The sequence below is a fragment of the Thunnus maccoyii genome, chromosome 11 (genome assembly GCF_910596095.1).
Source record: "Thunnus maccoyii chromosome 11, fThuMac1.1, whole genome shotgun sequence".
Taxonomy (NCBI): Eukaryota; Metazoa; Chordata; class Actinopteri; order Scombriformes; family Scombridae; genus Thunnus; species Thunnus maccoyii.
The window spans coordinates 18,285,658-18,304,853 of NC_056543.1; the positions used below are offsets into that span (position 1 = coordinate 18,285,658).

The 19,196-nt window shown below is 39.3% G+C and overlaps 1 protein-coding gene across 2 annotated transcripts; it reads right to left on the bottom strand.

The window, feature by feature from the left end:
• Positions 1-3,196: 3,196 nt before the first annotated feature.
• Positions 3,197-13,979, bottom strand: sp3a (sp3a transcription factor). Of its 2 annotated transcripts, XM_042426215.1 has the most exons (7): positions 13,803-13,979; positions 12,750-12,847; positions 12,322-12,420; positions 9,176-10,430; positions 7,605-7,791; positions 7,277-7,473; positions 3,197-5,270 (listed from the first exon to the last, which is right to left on the bottom strand). In XM_042426215.1, exons 1-7 carry the CDS (start codon positions 13,807-13,809, stop codon positions 4,978-4,980), a joined length of 2,136 nt encoding a protein of 711 aa, XP_042282149.1. In that variant the 5' UTR covers positions 13,810-13,979; the 3' UTR covers positions 3,197-4,977. The 2 variants fall into 2 exon arrangements, with proteins under 2 accessions (XP_042282149.1, XP_042282150.1); XM_042426216.1 differs by lacking the exon at positions 12,322-12,420.
• Between the last annotated feature and the right edge of the window lie 5,217 nt (positions 13,980-19,196).

Consider the following 19,196-nt stretch of genomic DNA (forward strand, 5'->3'; position numbering starts at 1 on the left):
TCATAGATCCCAACATCATCTTATGCAATTGTCTCTTCACTAAAAAAGAGACGCATACTGTGCGTGAGTACAATGAACATCATGATGTGGAATATTTGATGGAGGTGTCTCATTGTTGTCAATTCAATTTTCACAGTTGGATGTGGAGAACACATACATACAGTAAATGCAAAGCCGCAGGAGAGAAAATTTTTACAATATATATAGAAAATACTGATCTGCTCTGAATTCCATCCTCCTAAAATAAGAGTCAAACTATAATTTCCCTGCAGTAAGAGTGTTTAATTTGAAGCTGTGAATGGCACCTCTGCATATAAAAGGATGATGGAAGACGATTTGCAGCCACACCAACACACATACATCATACTTTTCTACCCAGTGTACATCCACAGCCATACCAATTTAAACAACCACCCTCACATAATTGCTGACAGCAAATAATGACCGAAAATACATGAAAAACTAAATCCACAAGCGTGCGACTGCTGGCCATGGCCATCAGGTTTGCATAATAGCCCCCCTGTCCCACACCAGGTATCAGTTCACCTTGAGAAGTCCAGACGCAATGTCAACACCAGCACTTTCTACCTCGACGATTCTGTTTGTCTCCTCCGGTCCTGCTGGGGCTCAGGAGGGAGGTCACCAAATTGTCTCTGGAATAAAAAAAAAAAAAAGGTGCTGACCTTCTGTTAAATTGGCCACATTCAGAAGACGGGGAATATCAGGTTATTGAGTTGATCCATGCTGTGTTTCCTTGCCTGGGGAAAATGATCTGCGCTATTGTCTGCCTTCTGCAGTTGATCAAGGACAAGAATGTGTCAGGAATGTAGAAACACGAGACACTTTTTTTTTTTTTTTTTGTAGTTTCAAATGTCCTAAAGGTTTAAGAGAAAAACAACATTAGTTGCTGTTGCTGTAAACAATAATATTAAGCAGGATGGCGAGTGCTTTTCACTTATGAAGAGACTTGTGGTTCATATCAAAGAAGAAATTAAATAAAGGCTTTATGCTCTAAATTCTGCGAGATGCTTCATAGAAAAGACATGAATGCAGCTGCAGAACCCCAACAATTCATTGCACTGTACACTCAAGTTGTTGATTCCTTGAGGAAGGCAAATAATAGTCATTTTGCAAAATTGCAGACCTATCCTCCAACAACTGGGGAAAACAGTTAAAATTGGGCAGGAATAGGGAAGAAGCAGCTCTCTCGCGGAAGTATTTTGTATATTTGGGACAGTATAATGAAATAAGTCATTTCTGCCAACAGTTCACATTACCTCCCAATGGTTAAGAACCATAATCCCAATAGCATTTTGAATTCTATCACACATACAGTTGGAAATGTTATTGCATGATTACAGTGTTCCTCTCCCTCTGCATAGTTATTGTATTTATGCATTTTGCACATGAATTGGAAGAGAAGTTGAGCACTATGTACAATTACACCGCTATTCAAACTCAGCTAGAAGAACCAAAGCTATTTGGTATAATAAAAAGACACAAACAACTTGTAGTGTAAGCACTGTTTGAAACGATACCTGGCTATCAACAAAACACAATACTGAAGCGGCATAATTGAAAAAAGCTTTCCTTTTTACGCTCCAAAATAAGGTGCAAGTTGAATTGTGTTTCTCTCCTCTTTTGCAAAATTTGTTCCACACAACGTTTGCTTCACCAAATAAAAGCCAAAAGAGGATTTACTGGCCTTGCATCCGTGTCAGTCTCTGTCTCTGCTGAAGCTTCCTGTCTGATTTTATTAACTGGGCTGAAAACTGTTGAACCTCTGCTTATTTTTCTATAAGCTGACATAAACATGTAAGAACACTAATAGAAGGGCTAGAACAGTTAGTCGACAAAGTTGGCCTAAAACCCAGGCGGTCAGTTTGAAATGACGGAGTGAAATGACACCGTTTCTCAATACATTTCCAGCTCTGGGTGCTGGGTTGTGATTTGCATCGTAATAGCTGAAGGCAGAGGCCATATACAGGCTTTGATGACCAATCTTCAAGCACAGAGTAAAAAAAAAATCCAAATAAAAAAGAAACTATTTTGTCAAAAGGCACTCACGTTCTTCAAATCTGCCACACGGAACAACTGGAAAAACCACGAATCTTTACGCAGACTGTCCCAGAGGTGTGTGTATCATAGATTTCATTCCTGCAGGGGAGTAAAGATTATTACAATATTCAGATTACCGAGCAGGGGAAATTAATTGGACTAATTAACATACAAGTAAATGATGATACCGTTAACACATTTCATTAACTCAAACTGTCATTCTATGTTCCTGCTGCACTTGGTATTGCATTACAATGAATTGGATTCATTAAATTATGCAAATGAACGGACGAGTCCCTTTTTAACGTTACCGACCACATTTGCGGACTCGTTTTCAGCAAATTGACTCAGACTCAAAAAGCATGTGCTTTCCACTCTGATTTACCTGATAAAGCTTTTCATAGACCACCGTTTTAATTATGTTCACAGGCACTAGAACCAGGTAGGCTATAATACATTTCCAAGTCTCTCATGCCGCTGTCTTAAGCCTTATCTTAAAGAAAAAACAGCAACAGTACCTAATTTGTAATATGTCCTCTTTAGTGTAAGAGGTAAAAATAAGTGATACAGCATGTGTGTGCTGAAGTGGGCTGGTAATATCAAGCCAATATATATTTTTTGACAAGAGAAAGTAAGATAAAACTTTCAAGTGAAAAGCAAGACAGAGATATCAAATATACACAAATCCAGGAGCAGTTACATCTCACACTCCTGTAGGGTTTGTTCAAAGTCATGAGACAGCAGCAGAATATGTTCCTGACATTTCTGTGTGACATTAACTTGTGGTTAATTGAGGGTCCGCACCTCCTGTTGGCCTCAGTGACTTCTGTCTTCATCTTAGCAGCGCTACACGAAGAAGGTCAAGAGGTCAAACATACCTCTTGTCTTGCTCCCTTGGCTGCAGTGACATCTACTGGACTACAAACCCAGAGTGTGCGCCACGGGGGGAGAGTGAACCTCCTGGCTGGCTGACAAGTCTTCAAAAAGATACAAAAGGTTTCAAGCACAAGGAAAAATTCAAACTTGTCTTACGTTTAGTCATTTTAGTGGAAAATATCAAGCTGTCCTGAGAAAGAAGACATTGTACGACTGTGATACATTAAAATAATTTTAAAATAAAGCAAAAAATGAAAGGAAATTCAAGTGTAACAGAAAGGTTTATATTGATGATATATTGACATATTTATACAGAAGATTTTTGAATGAGAATAAACCTTCAGTGTTTTTAAGTACATAATACGAAGAGGCTGTGTGAGTGTGTCAACAGCATCCGGCTATCGGACTCAAAGGGTAAAGTATAATCTCTTGAAGGGGACCGTGTGTCCATGTGAGGAAAAATGATCTTATCACATACTTTCATTATTTGTCACAATGAAGGAAAAAAAAAAAAATCAAATATGCCACCAGTAAATTCACTGTTCAGTGTGTACGTGTATTCAGTTTAACAATTCAACAGTTGGTGGAAAGGGGGTCGGAAATAATATTTAAAAAAACACATAATTAACATATAAAGGAAATACAACATACAGTTAATGAAAAATAAATCAACACAAAGACAGAAACATTGTACATTTACTGACATGGGTATAGAGGACAGTTTTCTTGGGGAGTATACAAAACATTTTTTTTCATACAAAAAGGATTAACAAGAAGATGAAAGTGATGAGAACAGTGCTGTTAAAAGAGTACCGCTGTCAAGAATACGCTGACACTTTTCAAACGCCTGATAGGACTGATGGAAAAAGATACTGCTGAAGAATTCTGCAAAGCTGCTTCCATAAGAAGAACGGGGGTTGTCCTCATCAAAGGAGAAAAAAAAAAAAAAAAAAAAAGACTGACATGATCAGATTTGATAAGCATAGGTAACATGGTGACAGCTTAATTCATCTCAGCTTTTGGTCCATCACATAACATTTCTTCACAACACCCCAACATGGCCAGAGAGGCTACAGGGGTGATTTACTCTACTTCTATCACACAGTCACAACTCACCCTGAGTTTGTAGTCAAATTTGGCAATTACCTCCAAAAATGGCTTTTTGTCTTCATATTACAATGGTTTTTTTTGTGTTGTCCTCCAAAAAGGTTTTTACAAAAACACATTTGATTTACATATAATGAAGCCATTTGAAACATTGTGGACTTTTAATATCACAAATGCATTTTCTATGTAAAGCCCAATATAAATAGCTGTTCAGTCAAAATATCTAATAAGCAAATAATGTGTATCATATCAACAGTATTATGTTCAAGAGGAATTACAATACAAAATTCTGATTGTTTTTCATTTTCACCTGCAAAATAGAGTAGGTGTGAGCAAATAAAGAAAATGGAGGAATGAAGGCTTGCTCATTTGCAAGCGCACTGACTGCAAAGAGGACACTGAAAAAAAATGCATAATGTAAAGAAACAAACCAAACACATAACATGAATAAATTTGCATGGACGTAAGCAATAACATGACTTCAGCTGGATAAAATTAGCTCGGTTGTGAGATTTAGTCTTTGCTCAAAAAGGAATATGGAACAAACCTTGCTTACCAAGGACATCATCAGAATATACCATCAACAAAAGGCGAGGAGAAAATTGTTCAACTTATCAATAATTTTCTGTGAAAAACACGTCATTAACAAACAAACAAACAAAGGAGATTCAAAACAAAATGGCACCCTACATTTCCAACTACACAATATTGTACAAAATAAGGCATTTCCTTGTGTGTTTACTGCAATGTCTTCTTCCACCTTTATCTTCCACACTGCTAGTTTCCCCTCAGTAAAAACTGAGTGTGGACAAGGACTGACTATTTCTGTGTTAAAATATATATATATTTATAATTTTAGTTTTTCTTCAAAACTTAATAAAAATGTAGGTAGGAGTATATGAGAGAGGTTGCAGAAGTTCATAAGTGGAGTGTAAATCACTCCATGACTTCGCTGGCCGCTACCGTGGTGACGAGCTGGAGAGGGATCTCTGCGTTGGCCAGGATGTCCTGGGCGTTGCTGGAGCCCTGCTGGATGTTGGTGAGGATGAGGGTGGTCCCGCCTGCCGTGGTGATGATACTGTCTGAGGACCCCGCGGATTCCATCGAGGCCACCACAGCGCTGCCAGAGTTCACGCCTTTTTTGTTCTGATGAGTTTTAATGTGCTTCGCCAGGTGGTCGCTCCGCATGAAGCGCTTGGAACATTCTGGGCAGACAAACTTCTTCTCTCCTGCAAAAGAGAAAATATAGTTTGAACGATAAAGAGTTTGATACTGAATACATTTGGAAAGGGGCAGACACGACATCTATCTGGGAATACGTATGTTTCACAGGTCAGGAGATAAGTTTAGCACACGAAGTTGTATTTTTTAATAATATTAAGAAATTCTAATAAAATTAAAGGGGACCTATGTCTTTATTCTGGGACTCCACTAGAGTAGCTTTGCATGATTCACTGTTCAAAAAACTTCATTTTTATCTTAAACTGGCCCTTTATGCAGCCCCTCAGTTCAGCCTCTGTCTCTAACAGGCAGTCTTAGTTCCAGCCCACTCTGTTCTGATTGGCCAGCTTTCCAGAAGCCTGCCAAGGGGCAGCCATATCAGAACTGTGTTAAGTTACCGCTGATTCAAACCAAACATTTCCTGCTTTACTGTCACATATTAAAAGCTTTTAAATGGTGCTAAAAACCGGTTGGCACAACAATATATGGTGATATTTGTTCAGTGGATCAGTTAGAAATAATACAAGGAGGAATAGTACAAGCAGAAACAGCCACAGTGATGATGATGTCTGATGAAGAGCTGCAGACGACCAGCACACCTCCAACAAGTAAACAACTTTTGACTTAATTTTACTTTACCCTGCTGCGTAATGGAAAAACACAAACAGTGTGCCAGCTCAACTCCAGTCATGGCTCGGCGTGACAACCCCCCCAAAACAATGGCTAAATGTCATAATGTTAGCGGAGTGGAGCAATGAACTTGCACACTGTGTGTGGAGCAGATGACCATATAAAGAAATCTGTCATGAGTTGACGTCGGCTCGAGCTGAAGGTAGAAAAAAAGTTTGGAAACTGAGCGTTCAGAGCAGTCTGAGGTCTGTGCCTTTTGCTCACAGCAATTACTTCTACATACGTTTACCTCATTATTTGACACTTTGGCCACATTTAATATGAACATCTGACACTGTAACGTTATATATGACTGAAAATAAGGAAACACTTAATAGGTTCCCTTTACAGAAAAATAAAAACGCAGGACTGTCACTGAAGTCCAAATTCTTAATATGTCTTTATTTTATGCTGTAGAGTCAACGCTTAAGCACTGAATTAGTTGCTGAATGCTACTCCAACCTGTCACTGACAAACATGACAAATAAATTGATGATAAATTGATACTATAGGACTGATTACAATCATCACTTATTATCAGTTGCAAGAAACCTAGAATTATTGAATATCCACTTGCAAAGTTAACTGTGAGCACTAACTGTTCATATCTGAGCTTGCAGCTGACAGCGTAATGAAATGCTACTTTAGCCCATACTGTCAGAGGCCTCACTCTCAGCCAATGATGTGGCCTGGCTTTAGAAATTGAACAGTACAGTACAGCCAAATAATGTCCCTTTCAAAAGTCTGCCTAAGCATTATCTGTCAGATACTGTCAGATACTGTATATCACTGTGTTGTGCTGGTATATTTGACTGGATTTTTTCATAGGCTGCAGCTTCCTGCATTTACAGGAACATACATGTATATTTTCTTTAGCTGTGTACATGACTGTGCACATGACTAAAGATAATGCTAATGTGTTTTAGAGTATTCAATAACATTCAAAGCAGATTAGAGGAACCAACAGCCTGTGTTCAGATTCAATGGAGAATAAAAACAGGTGACAGCTAAACTCTTGATAAGTACAGCATGTCACTGACATCTTTTTTTTTGTTACATAATCTGATGTTATCAGAGCCTGAAAATTAGACAGCAGAACAAATTCTGTAAACCCCTTAAAACCTCTTTGAACTGGAAAATTACCACCAAGTATGTGAAATCTGGATATGTTTTTCTCAACAGTCTTCAATACTAACCTGACATTTTACATGTAAATCCGGAGGGGGACAAACGCTGTTATTTCTTACATGACTCACACTGTGCACGGCACAAATTAACACATTTTACTGATTTTCCTGATGTTTTCCTGATGTGCCATCGGCATGGGAGCAAAAAAAAAGGGCACCTGTGTGTGTTCTCCTGTGTCTCTGCAGCTCGTCACTGCGTGTGAACCTCTTCCCACAGAACATCCAGCTGCAAACAAAAGGTCGCTCCCCTGAATGCCAGCGCAGGTGTGCTCGCAGGTGTGACGTCTTTCCATATACTTTCCCACAGCCCGCGATGTGGCAGATGTGCTGCTTCTTCTTCCCCATGCTGGATCCCCTGAGCAACACAGTTATGGACAGTTAGTATCCGGTTTATTTCCCATGCAGTGGTGAGGACCTGCATCTATGCACATACAGTTATCAGAGTGAGAGCTTGCAGAGAGAAAAGCACCAGTCACGCTAACTCACCTCCCTCCTGACTCTTTACAGTTGGGGCAAGTGCACGCCACTCTGCGCAGCCTCTTGCCCTCCTGGCCCAACTGATCCTCCTCATCCACCAGCCTGACGTGAAGGTGGGACAGATCGCTTGTGTTCAGGGTGGAGTCACTGCTTAACTGCCAGTCTCCGGCGTCTGGCTCTTCCTTTATCCGAATGTCTGAGCAGCAAGGGCAGAGAAATTAATGTGCACGTTAATATCAACACAAGCTCTGGTAATAATGTGCCACATAGTCAGCAGAAAACCCACAGTGAGAACTGGTTTATTTTTGTGACTGGCAGCTAAGGCTGCCCCATAAATGTCAATGATTCAAAGCATCTGTTTAGAAACCCCAGACTTTTTAGCTGCGTCATTGTACACAAAGCAACACAGGATAACATGACAGGCTGTGAAGTTTTACAAACTGAGTACGAAACCATAAAACTAACTGTAATGGATACAAGGAAGGTGATGGAAACAGAGGGCGGTGCGACTCGTTTCTGTTTGCTGCTTCAACGCGCTCAGCTGGTGCTGAATGTTAGTCTAGTAACTAAACTACTGAAAAAGACACTGGTACAACCTCTACTGACGTCCAGTGCGATTGACTCTTTGACAGACAGCACTGTTAGCAGACAAGCAAAACCCTGAAAGTTTCTAATTGGGGCACAGGCCTACTGGCAGCACGGCAACAAATTTCACAAGTAAAACTACATATAATAGAATACAGGTAAAATCCTTACTTCATCGACAGAAAATTATTCAGTGACAAGTCCAATAGTTAATTAAAAAGGTACCCTATAGACTTTTTGGCCCAGGTAAAGAGCAGAAAATGGATGGATGGATTTTTTTCAATCAAAAACTTCAGTGTTTTGAGACCTTTAATCGGATCAATCATCTACACATAGTGGCTGTAAGGATATTCACAATGTGTTTTGTTGAGAACACTAAATGCAAACAAAACTATGTTGACAATGAAAACGCTAATTATTAATAACAGCTTGGTTGATTTTCTACATGTCATATAATAGAGAATTTAAAAAAAACATTTTGATTACTGGACAGAAAAAATGATCAATTATGATGACATTAAGCTCTGGTCACTTTTGATCTACATTGGTCCTTTGTTGGTTTTATAGACTAAACTATAGACCTTTTCCACAGCAGACTTTTTGACCAGTCATTGCAGGAAAAACACAGGTGTCCATAACAACATTAATGATGGCTCTGCTCTATTGAAGTGTCCCAGTAAGTCATGACAGAGTGACAAGAGAGCAAACATGCACAATAGCAGGACTGAAACTGAAGCAGCTAAATGGAATTCAGCCTTAATCTTATTATTTAAACCTGTGGTTTTCTTACTGTGACATGTCACAATGTCTTCTGTGAAAAAGGTCAGTGCACGTGATATTAAAAAGACAAATACATGTGATTGACAAGAGCCCTGACATTGTTCACTACATTGAATTGTGTGCTTTGAGCTCCACAATCACCTGTGTGGGTTTTATCATGAGTGTGCAGGGTTGGTTTCCTGTGTATATTCTCATAATACAAAGAACTACTGTACCTCCAGGGGTGTCTGTATCTCCTTCCTGTTGCGCCACTGAGTTGACTGTCACTGTTTGCAGGTTGGGGATGTGCCCTGTGCTGATGCTGACTGGATTGGAACCCAGAGACAGAGTCTGGACTGGAGCCAGGGTTATCTGCTGGGGTGGTGTGGTGGGCAGCTGAAGGTTCTGCAGGTTTTGCACTCCTTGCACCTGAAAGGTCTGCCACTGTATCTGGCCTGACGGCGTGACCGTTTGGGCTTGGATGATGAAGGTTCCCGGGTTGATCAGCTGCACATTTTGCAGGCCCTGCCCGTCTGTCGCCACTGACTGAACCACCTGACCGTTGCTGGTGTGAACAGGAACCTGCTGCAGCTGGATGATGGGCTGAGCTGAGGACACCTGGACATTCTGCTCTTGATTCTGTTGGATGAAGCCCTCCTGGAGACCAGAACTCGAGTTGACTTGCTCTGTAGCCATTGATGACAATGAAGTGTCTTGCGTCAGCAAACCAGATCCATTTGCTGGATCATGTAGCTGAGAGGAAGACGTTGGCACAAATATCTCAGGATTTGCATTTGAGTCATTTACTGGTAGTGTCTGTGACAGGTGATCATCTGTCTTCGTCAGACTCTCTGAGCCATCCGTAGGATGACTTGCCATGATTAACTGCCCATCAGCAGTGACCCCTGTTGCTATAGTCTGAGCACCAGACAGGCCGAGGGAGTCCAAGTCCACACTATTAATAGGAACAAAAGTAATGTTCCCGGGCAAACCCACAGGCACATTAGTAACAACCTGACCCTGGTTGTTGAAGGCGGAGCTGCCAATAGACACCCCTTGGATCTGCTGGACATTACCAGTCTGTGATATGAGGTTCTGGTTGTTATTAAGGATGTTTGCAGTTGATGTCACACTGAGACTCTGGCTACCATCAGGCAAGATCTGAATGTGCCCCGTGGCATCCTGAGTCAGAGTCGCTGCTTCCATGCCGGATGTGGAGAAGCTCAGCTGTCCATCTGCTGTCTGAATCTGAGGAATTACTTGGTACTGAATGTTAGGCACTGAATTGGCAGAAGAGGCGTCTGTTCCTGACGACACAAAAATTGGCTGACTCTGTAAGTTCTGGAGAGGAACAACATACTGTCCGTTTGATGTTAATATCCCTTGACTTTGGATTTGTATCATTCCAGATTCATCCTTTGCTGATGTTGTGGGGGTTAACACCTCCCATTTATCAGTCTCAGTAAGCTGCGTAGATGTTGCACCTGTTGTCTGAGAAAGAAAACGGCTGACATTAACAAATGCAAAGATTACGCACTTATTCTTAATGAATTAGATTAAGCAATGCAAAGCACTTAGAAGAATAGTTATCCTTTTTAAAATTTACAGTCAAACAATTTTCAACAATTTTAGAGTTAGTATAAGCCCAATAGTTAAAGAAAAATTCTGCTAGTGATTCATACAATCTGTTTCAGAAATGTGTGAAGGCAAAATGAGTAAAATTTGGCTGTGTTCATACTGGTAGTTTGATTCTTTGGTCCAAACAAAGGAGAAAAAATCCATTGTTGCCTTTTAGTGTTTTAGTTCTAGTCTGCTTAAGGGTCAACAAGAGTTGTAACCCTGAGGTCACACCTACAGTGCATCGTCACAAACCCATGAGGGAACTTTTATTATTGATGGCAACTCATGTTACACCTAATTGCGTTCAAGGTTTTATTTATTTTCTTGAATCAACGGGACCAGCTTTTCAGGCTTCCTTTGTGCGTCTGTTTGATCCACACCAGATTTGCATAATGGTGATCTCAATATCCAGAGCAAATGCACAAATACACCAGTGTTTGTTCTGACTGCTTCAAACAGGTGCTGTGTGAAGCCTCACAGTTTCCCTGTGCACATTAACTGTTCATTTAAAAGAAATGCAAACTTGACTCTCCTGCAAATGCTTTTTAGCAAAAGCCTTTAAGTGGCATCCCTTGCTTCATGTCTTTTTTTCAGATTTTCTGTATTCCCAGCAGTTTTGGTCTAATTTGATTTTGAGAAATATTTAGCAATACTATACATTCAGTTTGAATACAACACAACTGAACATCTTTCTCTTAAACAAAAACAAAGTTTGCCAGCAGAATATATGAAGCTGAAGATCATAATCATAATCTTACTGCTTTCATCTAAGTTCAGTGTTTTCTGGATTCATGTATAAATTAATTTACATCTTTATAAAATCATTCATAGAGATCCAGAGAAAATCATGTCGACTAAAATTTAAAATCCTGATTCAGTTGGCTGTTTTGACACTAACACATACGACTGATGATAAACAGTCTCATCAGTAAGAACAAATGCAAAATCAAATCTAATAACAGAAACAGTGACACTACAGCTCAACCTACATAAACTTATCATGAGTTGTTAAAGAGCTGATGAACTTGTGATTCATGGCTGATGTTGCTGTCTTTCAAAGCACATTATAGATTCAGCATGAAGCGTTAGAATGAGTTGTCGACTGCATGAAACAAATGAAAGATGTCAGGCCTGGTCACACTGCACTCCCTGTGATAACCGTTCTTTGGATTCAATCTGTCATATATAGAAGAGGTATGGTTGTTTAACCCGAGTACATGCAATACATAAAGGACCTGACACATGAGCATAAGACTATAGGTGCCCTCATTAATTAAGGTTTTCCCTCTTACACTACACTAAAATTTACTGAATTAAATAATACTGTAGCTTGAAAGGGAAAAAATGTTAATGTCACACTCCAGGTAGAAGTACTACTAGGACAAAAGGTATTTTCTGTGGTTCCTGATTCTGTTGTTTTATCACAAGTGATAAACACTGAGCATTATATGTTAAACACATTCATAGTAATACAGTCAACTTGAAAAAGTTGGCACAGTCTGCTGCAGTTGGTTAATGGTTATTTTAAATCAATATATGAAATGTAACTTAGATGGAATTTCAGTCGTTAAACTGGCAAAAACATCACTGTTGCCACAATGAAACATCCCTGTTTTTGATCCCAAGAAGCAGTGGCTATAATGCAATTAAAGCAAATGCAAGCAAAGCTACACTCCCACCACCAATTTACTGCAACCCAGCTATGATTGGAGGCTTCACTTCAACTGCAGCTCTGTCGACTCTAGCAGAGGTGCTGACTTACCACATCAGCGGCAGCAGCACCTCTGTCCACCTCTGACGACGGTGACCCAACCTTAGTGCAGGTGGTTGCTAGCAGGTCGAGGGGTGACGGCTGTGTGTCCTACCCACAATGGGCATGTTTAAAAGGAAGAAAGCGTGTGGCCATTAGTCTGGGCCACAGAGAAAGTGTGATTCATTCACTAAAGATTGGAGGTGAAAGGACTCTCTTGTTTTTGTGTTGAGCCCCTCAGGCAACACTTGGGATAACATCCAGGTGATGTCCAGGTGAGGCTTGGAGTTTGAAGTCTGTCACTTCAGCCCAGCGATGTACAGCCTGAGGGGAAGTGGTGCCTGAGGGGTTCAAATCAGGGTACAATACCCCTCCTCCTCCAAGTGTGAACTTTCACTAAGCACCTCTCAGTTGCTGTAAACTGACAAATAAAATCTTACCTGACAGCCCCGGCCTTCTTCATGCTGCAAAAACCCGCTTTGACTGCTGTCCACGTCCAAGGCAGCCATATCTCCTGGTTTCATTGGCTGTTCTGGGGCTGAACAGTAAAAAGCACAAAGGAGTTAATGTTAAGTAAATAAACCTGATGCCCACGTACAGGACTAAAGCTGGCTGTTACATCTCAGCAGTGGTGGAAGATGTACCAGATCCTTTACTTAAGTAAAAGTACCAATACAACAATGTAAAAATACTCTATTACAAGTAAAAGTCCTGCATGAAAAGTCCTACTTAACTAAAGTACATAAGAATTAGCAGCAAAATGTAGTTAAAGTATTAAAGTAAAAGTACTAATGCAAAATGGCCCCGTTTGAAGTATCATATTGATTATATATGCATACAGTATATATTATTCGAGTACTAAAACTGATGATGATGATAGTGATAATGTGTACATATAATCAATATTTTAATGTCAAGGTGGAGCTCATTTTAACACCTTATACAGCTGATCAATAACAACGTATATATAACAAACTGATCATATGCTTTTATAGATAAAATCTTCATCTGAAAAGTAACTACAGCTGTCAAATAAATGTAGTGGAGTAGAAAGTACAATATTGAAATATAGTGGCGTGAAAGTATAATGTAGCACCATATGGAAATACTCAGGTAAAACACAAGTACCTCAAAGTGCAGTAACTGTTACTTGAGTAAATATACGTTACTTTCTACCACTGCATCTTATAATGTTGGGTAATGGACCAGCCAACAATACAGTCACAAGCACCGCTAATAACTGTGCTTACAACCATAAATAAACAGCACTGTATCATTAATTAGTCTAAGGAAGGCGAAATACTGATGTGTCCTAAACAAGCTAATCTAGTAAGCTAAGCGCAGCGTTAGCCGCTACTGCTAACTTAGCCGGCGATGATTAGCACTATCACCATACAGCAGCGTTGATAGCCTGCTAGCGAGCTAATTTAGCCAAGAGGATAGATAGCTGGTTAGCTTTCCGTGGGTGAAGAATAAGATCGATATTTACATACCAGTCATTGCGTGACTCGTCGTCAAACGGAGAGTCCTGGTAGTCACAAGCCACCGGACATGATCATCGAGTTATATTGATTGTATACGCGTAGAAAAAGGTTGATAACTGTCAGGATTTTGTTTCTGTTTTGATTGACGGGCGGTGGGTAACACAAAGGGTGGGGCCTGCAGGGGTGACTGGGTGTGTTTGCGTCACACGCAGGAAGTCCCGCCTTCCTTCTCACAGTTGATTGGGTTTCCGTTTTGCACGCCGTGTGACTGATTGGTCAGGTGACATATCAATCATCCTTTTGTCGGACTCCTTTCCTGTTTATTATTCATGTTCCAGTTTTACGGTGTTGACTGTAGTGAAAGCTGCCTGTTTTTTAATCGGTGAATTAAACCTGTTCAGTCCAAACACATTATTTTATTCATCTTCTGCATTTAACCCTCTTAATAATTAAGCTTAAGTGTGTTGTGACCTGCGTCACTTCTGAGTCTCTATCATCAGAATCATCTTTATTGGCCAAGTGTGTTTACACATTCAAGGCATTTGACTTGGCTTAGTGGCTCTTAATGTACTTACGCATAAGAACAGCACAACAATCTGCAGAAATAAACACAAGGAATGTCTACATACAGATGAGACCGTTTCTGTGGACTGTAAACAGGATACAAATAGTGCAAAGAAGTGAAGAGTGCACCTAGTGCTGAGATAAATATTAAATGGTTAAAAAAAAGACGCTACTTTATATACTAATCATGTCCTGCCAGCTGTTTTAAAACAACATTTACCTGGAAATACCAGTCTGACTGTACCACAAGTCAACCCTCCTCTATGGTGGAACATCATAAGTAAACCTGGAACCTGAGCCAGTTTTGTTATGCATTGATACCATTTACACATATTGCAATTTATATTCATCAGCAAATAAATATACTTACAGTAAGAGAGAATTTCAATATTGATCAGAAGTTTACAATGACACTGAAAAAGGAAATAAAGTGAACTTGATTAGATTAGTGCCACCTTAATTCAAGTTTACAACATATATTCTGTTTATGGCACTGATACATAAAACTACGATGAATAAAATGAATGTGTATTTTGCTATGATGCTGGCAGGTTTTCTCCCATGTGTCTTTGCAAACTGCTAGTGGAATTTTCTTACTTGAAATTCATCAGCGATTGTGTTTTAAGATGTATTTTGTGTTGATTATTTTTTTTAAAAAAACACACAATCAAGACAAAATCTGAGTTTGTATGTGATTTGATTTCACCCCCCATACCCCTTGTGCACATTACAACATTGTGAAAGTGCATTGAAATGAGAGCCTGCATGCTATTGTACCTGCTCTGTGCCTGTGATGCTATCAGGACCCCACTTCTGAGTATTATTTGTGGTGTGTCAGTTCCTCACAGTGCGCGACCGCAGTGAGGCTATTTCTCTCAACCTTCAATTCAAACTTGGCCCATTACAGCCAGACTACAAAAGCACTTTCCGTGCACTCAGGAGCTCACGGCAGTGAATGGTGGATATTTCCAATCACTCTGCTGTCAATCCAAGTGTCAGGTAAACACAGGCCAATGGAAACAGCTTTAGAAAAACCTTTGCAGCTATGTCTGTCTTACTCCTGGAGTCCTTGGAAACGTATCAACAATTTCTACAAAGACCTCCAAGTTAAAGGTAAAAGTCAAATATCCTAAAAGCAACACCAAATGGTGGATGCAGTTGCCTACATGAGACACATATCTGCCGTGGTGTTTGTCTTCAGACCTGTGAGTGTTGTCTTCTGCTCCAGCTGCAGACTGTATTGACAGACTTTGTATTCCCCTCCTGAGAGAAGTCTGTACAACAATTACCCAGTGGGAGCTTCAGTACATCTATAAGGATTCAGTGTGATAGATATAACTGTAAACAGACCTGTATCTATGACCTGTTCACTGCACGCACACAGACCTTCTAGCTTTCTGTTGTCTTTATTATTATGGTGGAGAAATATGATACAAATGATGTGTTTTATTAGCAAATCAGAATTTATGGATTTGAAATTATAAGCAAAACATAATTATTCAATGCAAGCCTCTTCTCAGTATCGCCTGGGGGTGGATATTGTTATTGTTGTGGCACAGTGCAGAAATATAAAGGATAAGAGGAGTGACCAAGTGAGTCCACAATGGCTCTTTTATATTAACATATTGACAGTTGTTTTCATGAAGGCCAGTCCAAGAGAGAGTGACCCCACGGAGAGAAACTGCCCTGCTGGAGGCACCTTGTGGGACACTGTAAATGGGACCTGAGAGAGAAAATTGAAACTGGTGCAGCATGGAGACGTGTGGATGGAATATCAAATGTGTGTTATGGACAACTCTGAAGCACCTGAGACAGGAACAATCACACTGTTTTTGTTGGAGGTAAAAAGAATGAACTGTTGTACGTAAAGATGGTTGCACAAAATGTTTTTATAGTAATTTTTACTGTGGAAATACTTTATAAAGATGCACACTATATAAATATAGACTCGAAACTAAACAAAGACAACAAGGTTAATCAAATTTAAGCAGACAATATAGATGTTATATACAGGTAAGAGATATATCCATATACATAAACATCTACTAGACAACAGACATACAGTTAGTCAGTCCAGTGTCTATATACAACATGTGTAATTGTTGCTGAAAAATGTATAAACAGGGATAAAGGTCTCGTTGGTTGTGCATTAGTAGTTCAAGATTGTATAGCAATGAAAAGAATTCTGATTAAATATTATTTAATAAGATGTTGGTCGATATATAGAGGTTGAAACATGTTTTTACAGTACATACAGCCTGCAAGATATTATGCACATGGTTTTGTAAAATGTGAATGTGTATGTTAGGCTTTAATATACTGTATATGACTATATGACATGTATTTTATTGCACTGGGTGATTTAAGTGTTCGATATGATGGCACGTGTGAAGAAACATTTAGTGAAAATAGCTAAAAACATATTTTGCTGCAATTCATTAAAAACTGAAACCTAATCCTAATCTGTTGCAAAAATGCTAGAATGGTACAGAAAAGTAACTTCAGATGCAGACAGTTAATAAAAACTTCAGATGCAAATGAGATACTACATTTTTCATATCTGTCCACTTTTCACTCAACAATGTGCTGACAGTAGTTTATCACTCTGACATAGACAGTAATAAATCAAAGCACCAAGTTGTGTCAAAATAGTACAACACGAATGGTTGGAAATTGTTGCATAAACCCTCATAAATGAACATCAAGTGTTACTTTGATTCTGATTCTATATTAATTTAATTTCTATTCTGTGTACAGTATAGAGTACAAGTGTCAGACTGAGAAGTCACACAATGGCAATAATTACAACATGGCAACAATTATTGTCATCCAAAATAGAGATAATTCCCTCTTTCTAATGATATGATACAATACTTATATAATAGCCATTGAGTTTCCCAACACAATCCCTTGTGCATAGTTATGGCTCTGAAAAATGTTATATAGTTATTTATATGTTTATTTGTTACTAACTCAAACATTTCTTTTTGTAATTCTTCAAAGGTCTTTGGTGTGCATGTGATTTACAGCAGCAGGCTGTGGTCTGTTTTCTTGGGTGTGTGTTTTAAAGCACGCTTTCCACTTTGTGCCCGTTTTGGTTTGATCCCGCTGTGGTTTGCCTCGGGGCAGAGTGGCACCGCTTGATTGATGGTGCTGACAGAACATTTGTACCAACAGAGAATTTGTCACATTTCTGAATTGGTTTAGGTTAGTCCGGTTTGGCAGCTTTAACCGTCCACCCACGTCACCTGATAATGTTTATTAACACTTTTATGCATATTTGTTTTCACCATTAACTGTTGGTTATGTCTGCATATGTATTTTGAAATGTGCTCCATGAAGTCAGAAGAGAAAGGACACCAAACAAGTTTTACAATTTAATAATTTTTGCCTCTTATGTGGCAAAATTGTTGGTATCCACAATATTTGGGGACAGAACAAAAAACTTGTCATGGTGTTTGGCTCCTATACAACATCTGCATGATTTTAAATAGCTTTACTACTCTTCCTAAAAAAAAAGATTTATTGTCATTTTATGAAAAACAAAATACTCCACCACCCAGACCACTGGGAACAACTCGTCAGTTACTGAGCCTCAAAACTACAGCAGATGAATAATCTCCTATGTGGGGTTTAGGTTGGCCAACATCACCACCAACCCTTGAAGAATGCAAAAACAGTTTTGTTTCAAGCCCTCCATTGTGCTTTCCAGAGGATTTGCATGGTTTCACTTAGCAAACAGTTGGCTGAAAACAGCCTGTTGTTGTATAGAACACAGTATATGAGAGCTGTACATGTCGGTAGCAACAACTTTCCTATGAAGAAGTTCCTGGATCTGCTGCATGAAATATGTTTGGGTGATTACAATCAATGGTTAATGCTAAAGCTACCAAGCAAAGTAAGCGTAATGTTATTTGATTCACGTTGTCGTCCGTCTTTCGTTACATCTAACCACAATAAACACCATCCTATATTTTGCCACTGATCTCAAACCTTAAAGACTATAATCCACCTTATTTCCATGACAAACACTATGCTTTGTAGTGCTAGCACAGGCTCTGCTCCATAAAACATCCTATCCAAAACTTGGATATGCAATACTATCTCTGTAAAATGACCATTTTTATTCAATCTTTTTGTTCCCATCAAAAGGCCATTTTGTTCTCTGCAGTCTTAATGGTTACAAGATATTCAGCAAAGCACTGCTGATCTACAGCTCTTTGTTCGGACTCCCACGGAGAATACAATCTTACTTTGGAGCACCGCGGCTGCACCCATACAATTCCATCAGCATAAATTCTTCACAAACACTTACACACAAAGTATAGGGGAGAGAAAAACACTACTCCAGACAACAGGAATCGTTTTCTGGTTGTGCTTGTGGATTGTGTCAACTTCTATTTTCATACAGCATATCAAATATGTGGACTTTTTGTGGAAAGAAAAACATATTTGTAGGAGTGTATTTGCTTTTAGTAAGAAAACTGTTAACAAAGATGCTATGCTGACAATAATTGAGGATTGTAGCTGAGTAATATACTGATGAGGACACATATTCATCAATCATAAATGAAATAAAAACTGCAAATGAAAGGTTAACTCAATCACTTCACAAATAATAATTTAAACTGACCACTTCTTTTGGCCGAAACACCTGCATCCTGCATTTGCCCTTCTAAAATCAGCATCACTTAGCAGATTTAATTATAATCGTCCCCTCTCTGCTACAGTCAATGTCAGCTGTGTCTTTTAATTCTCTAATCAGTGGTCGGCAGGACCGCTATCACCATCCCCATGCAGCTTCCCACTCAATACAGACATCCCAAAACACACACAGAC

Coding starts and splice junctions, on each gene's coding strand:
- sp3a (XM_042426215.1), bottom strand. Junction 7,792..9,175: donor AGATACAGACACCCCTGGAG/GTACAGTAGTTC, acceptor CTTGCTGCTCAG/ACATTCGGATAAAGGAAGAG. Junction 7,474..7,604: donor TGTAAAGAGTCAGGAGGGAG/GTGAGTTAGCGT, acceptor TGTGTTGCTCAG/GGGATCCAGCATGGGGAAGA.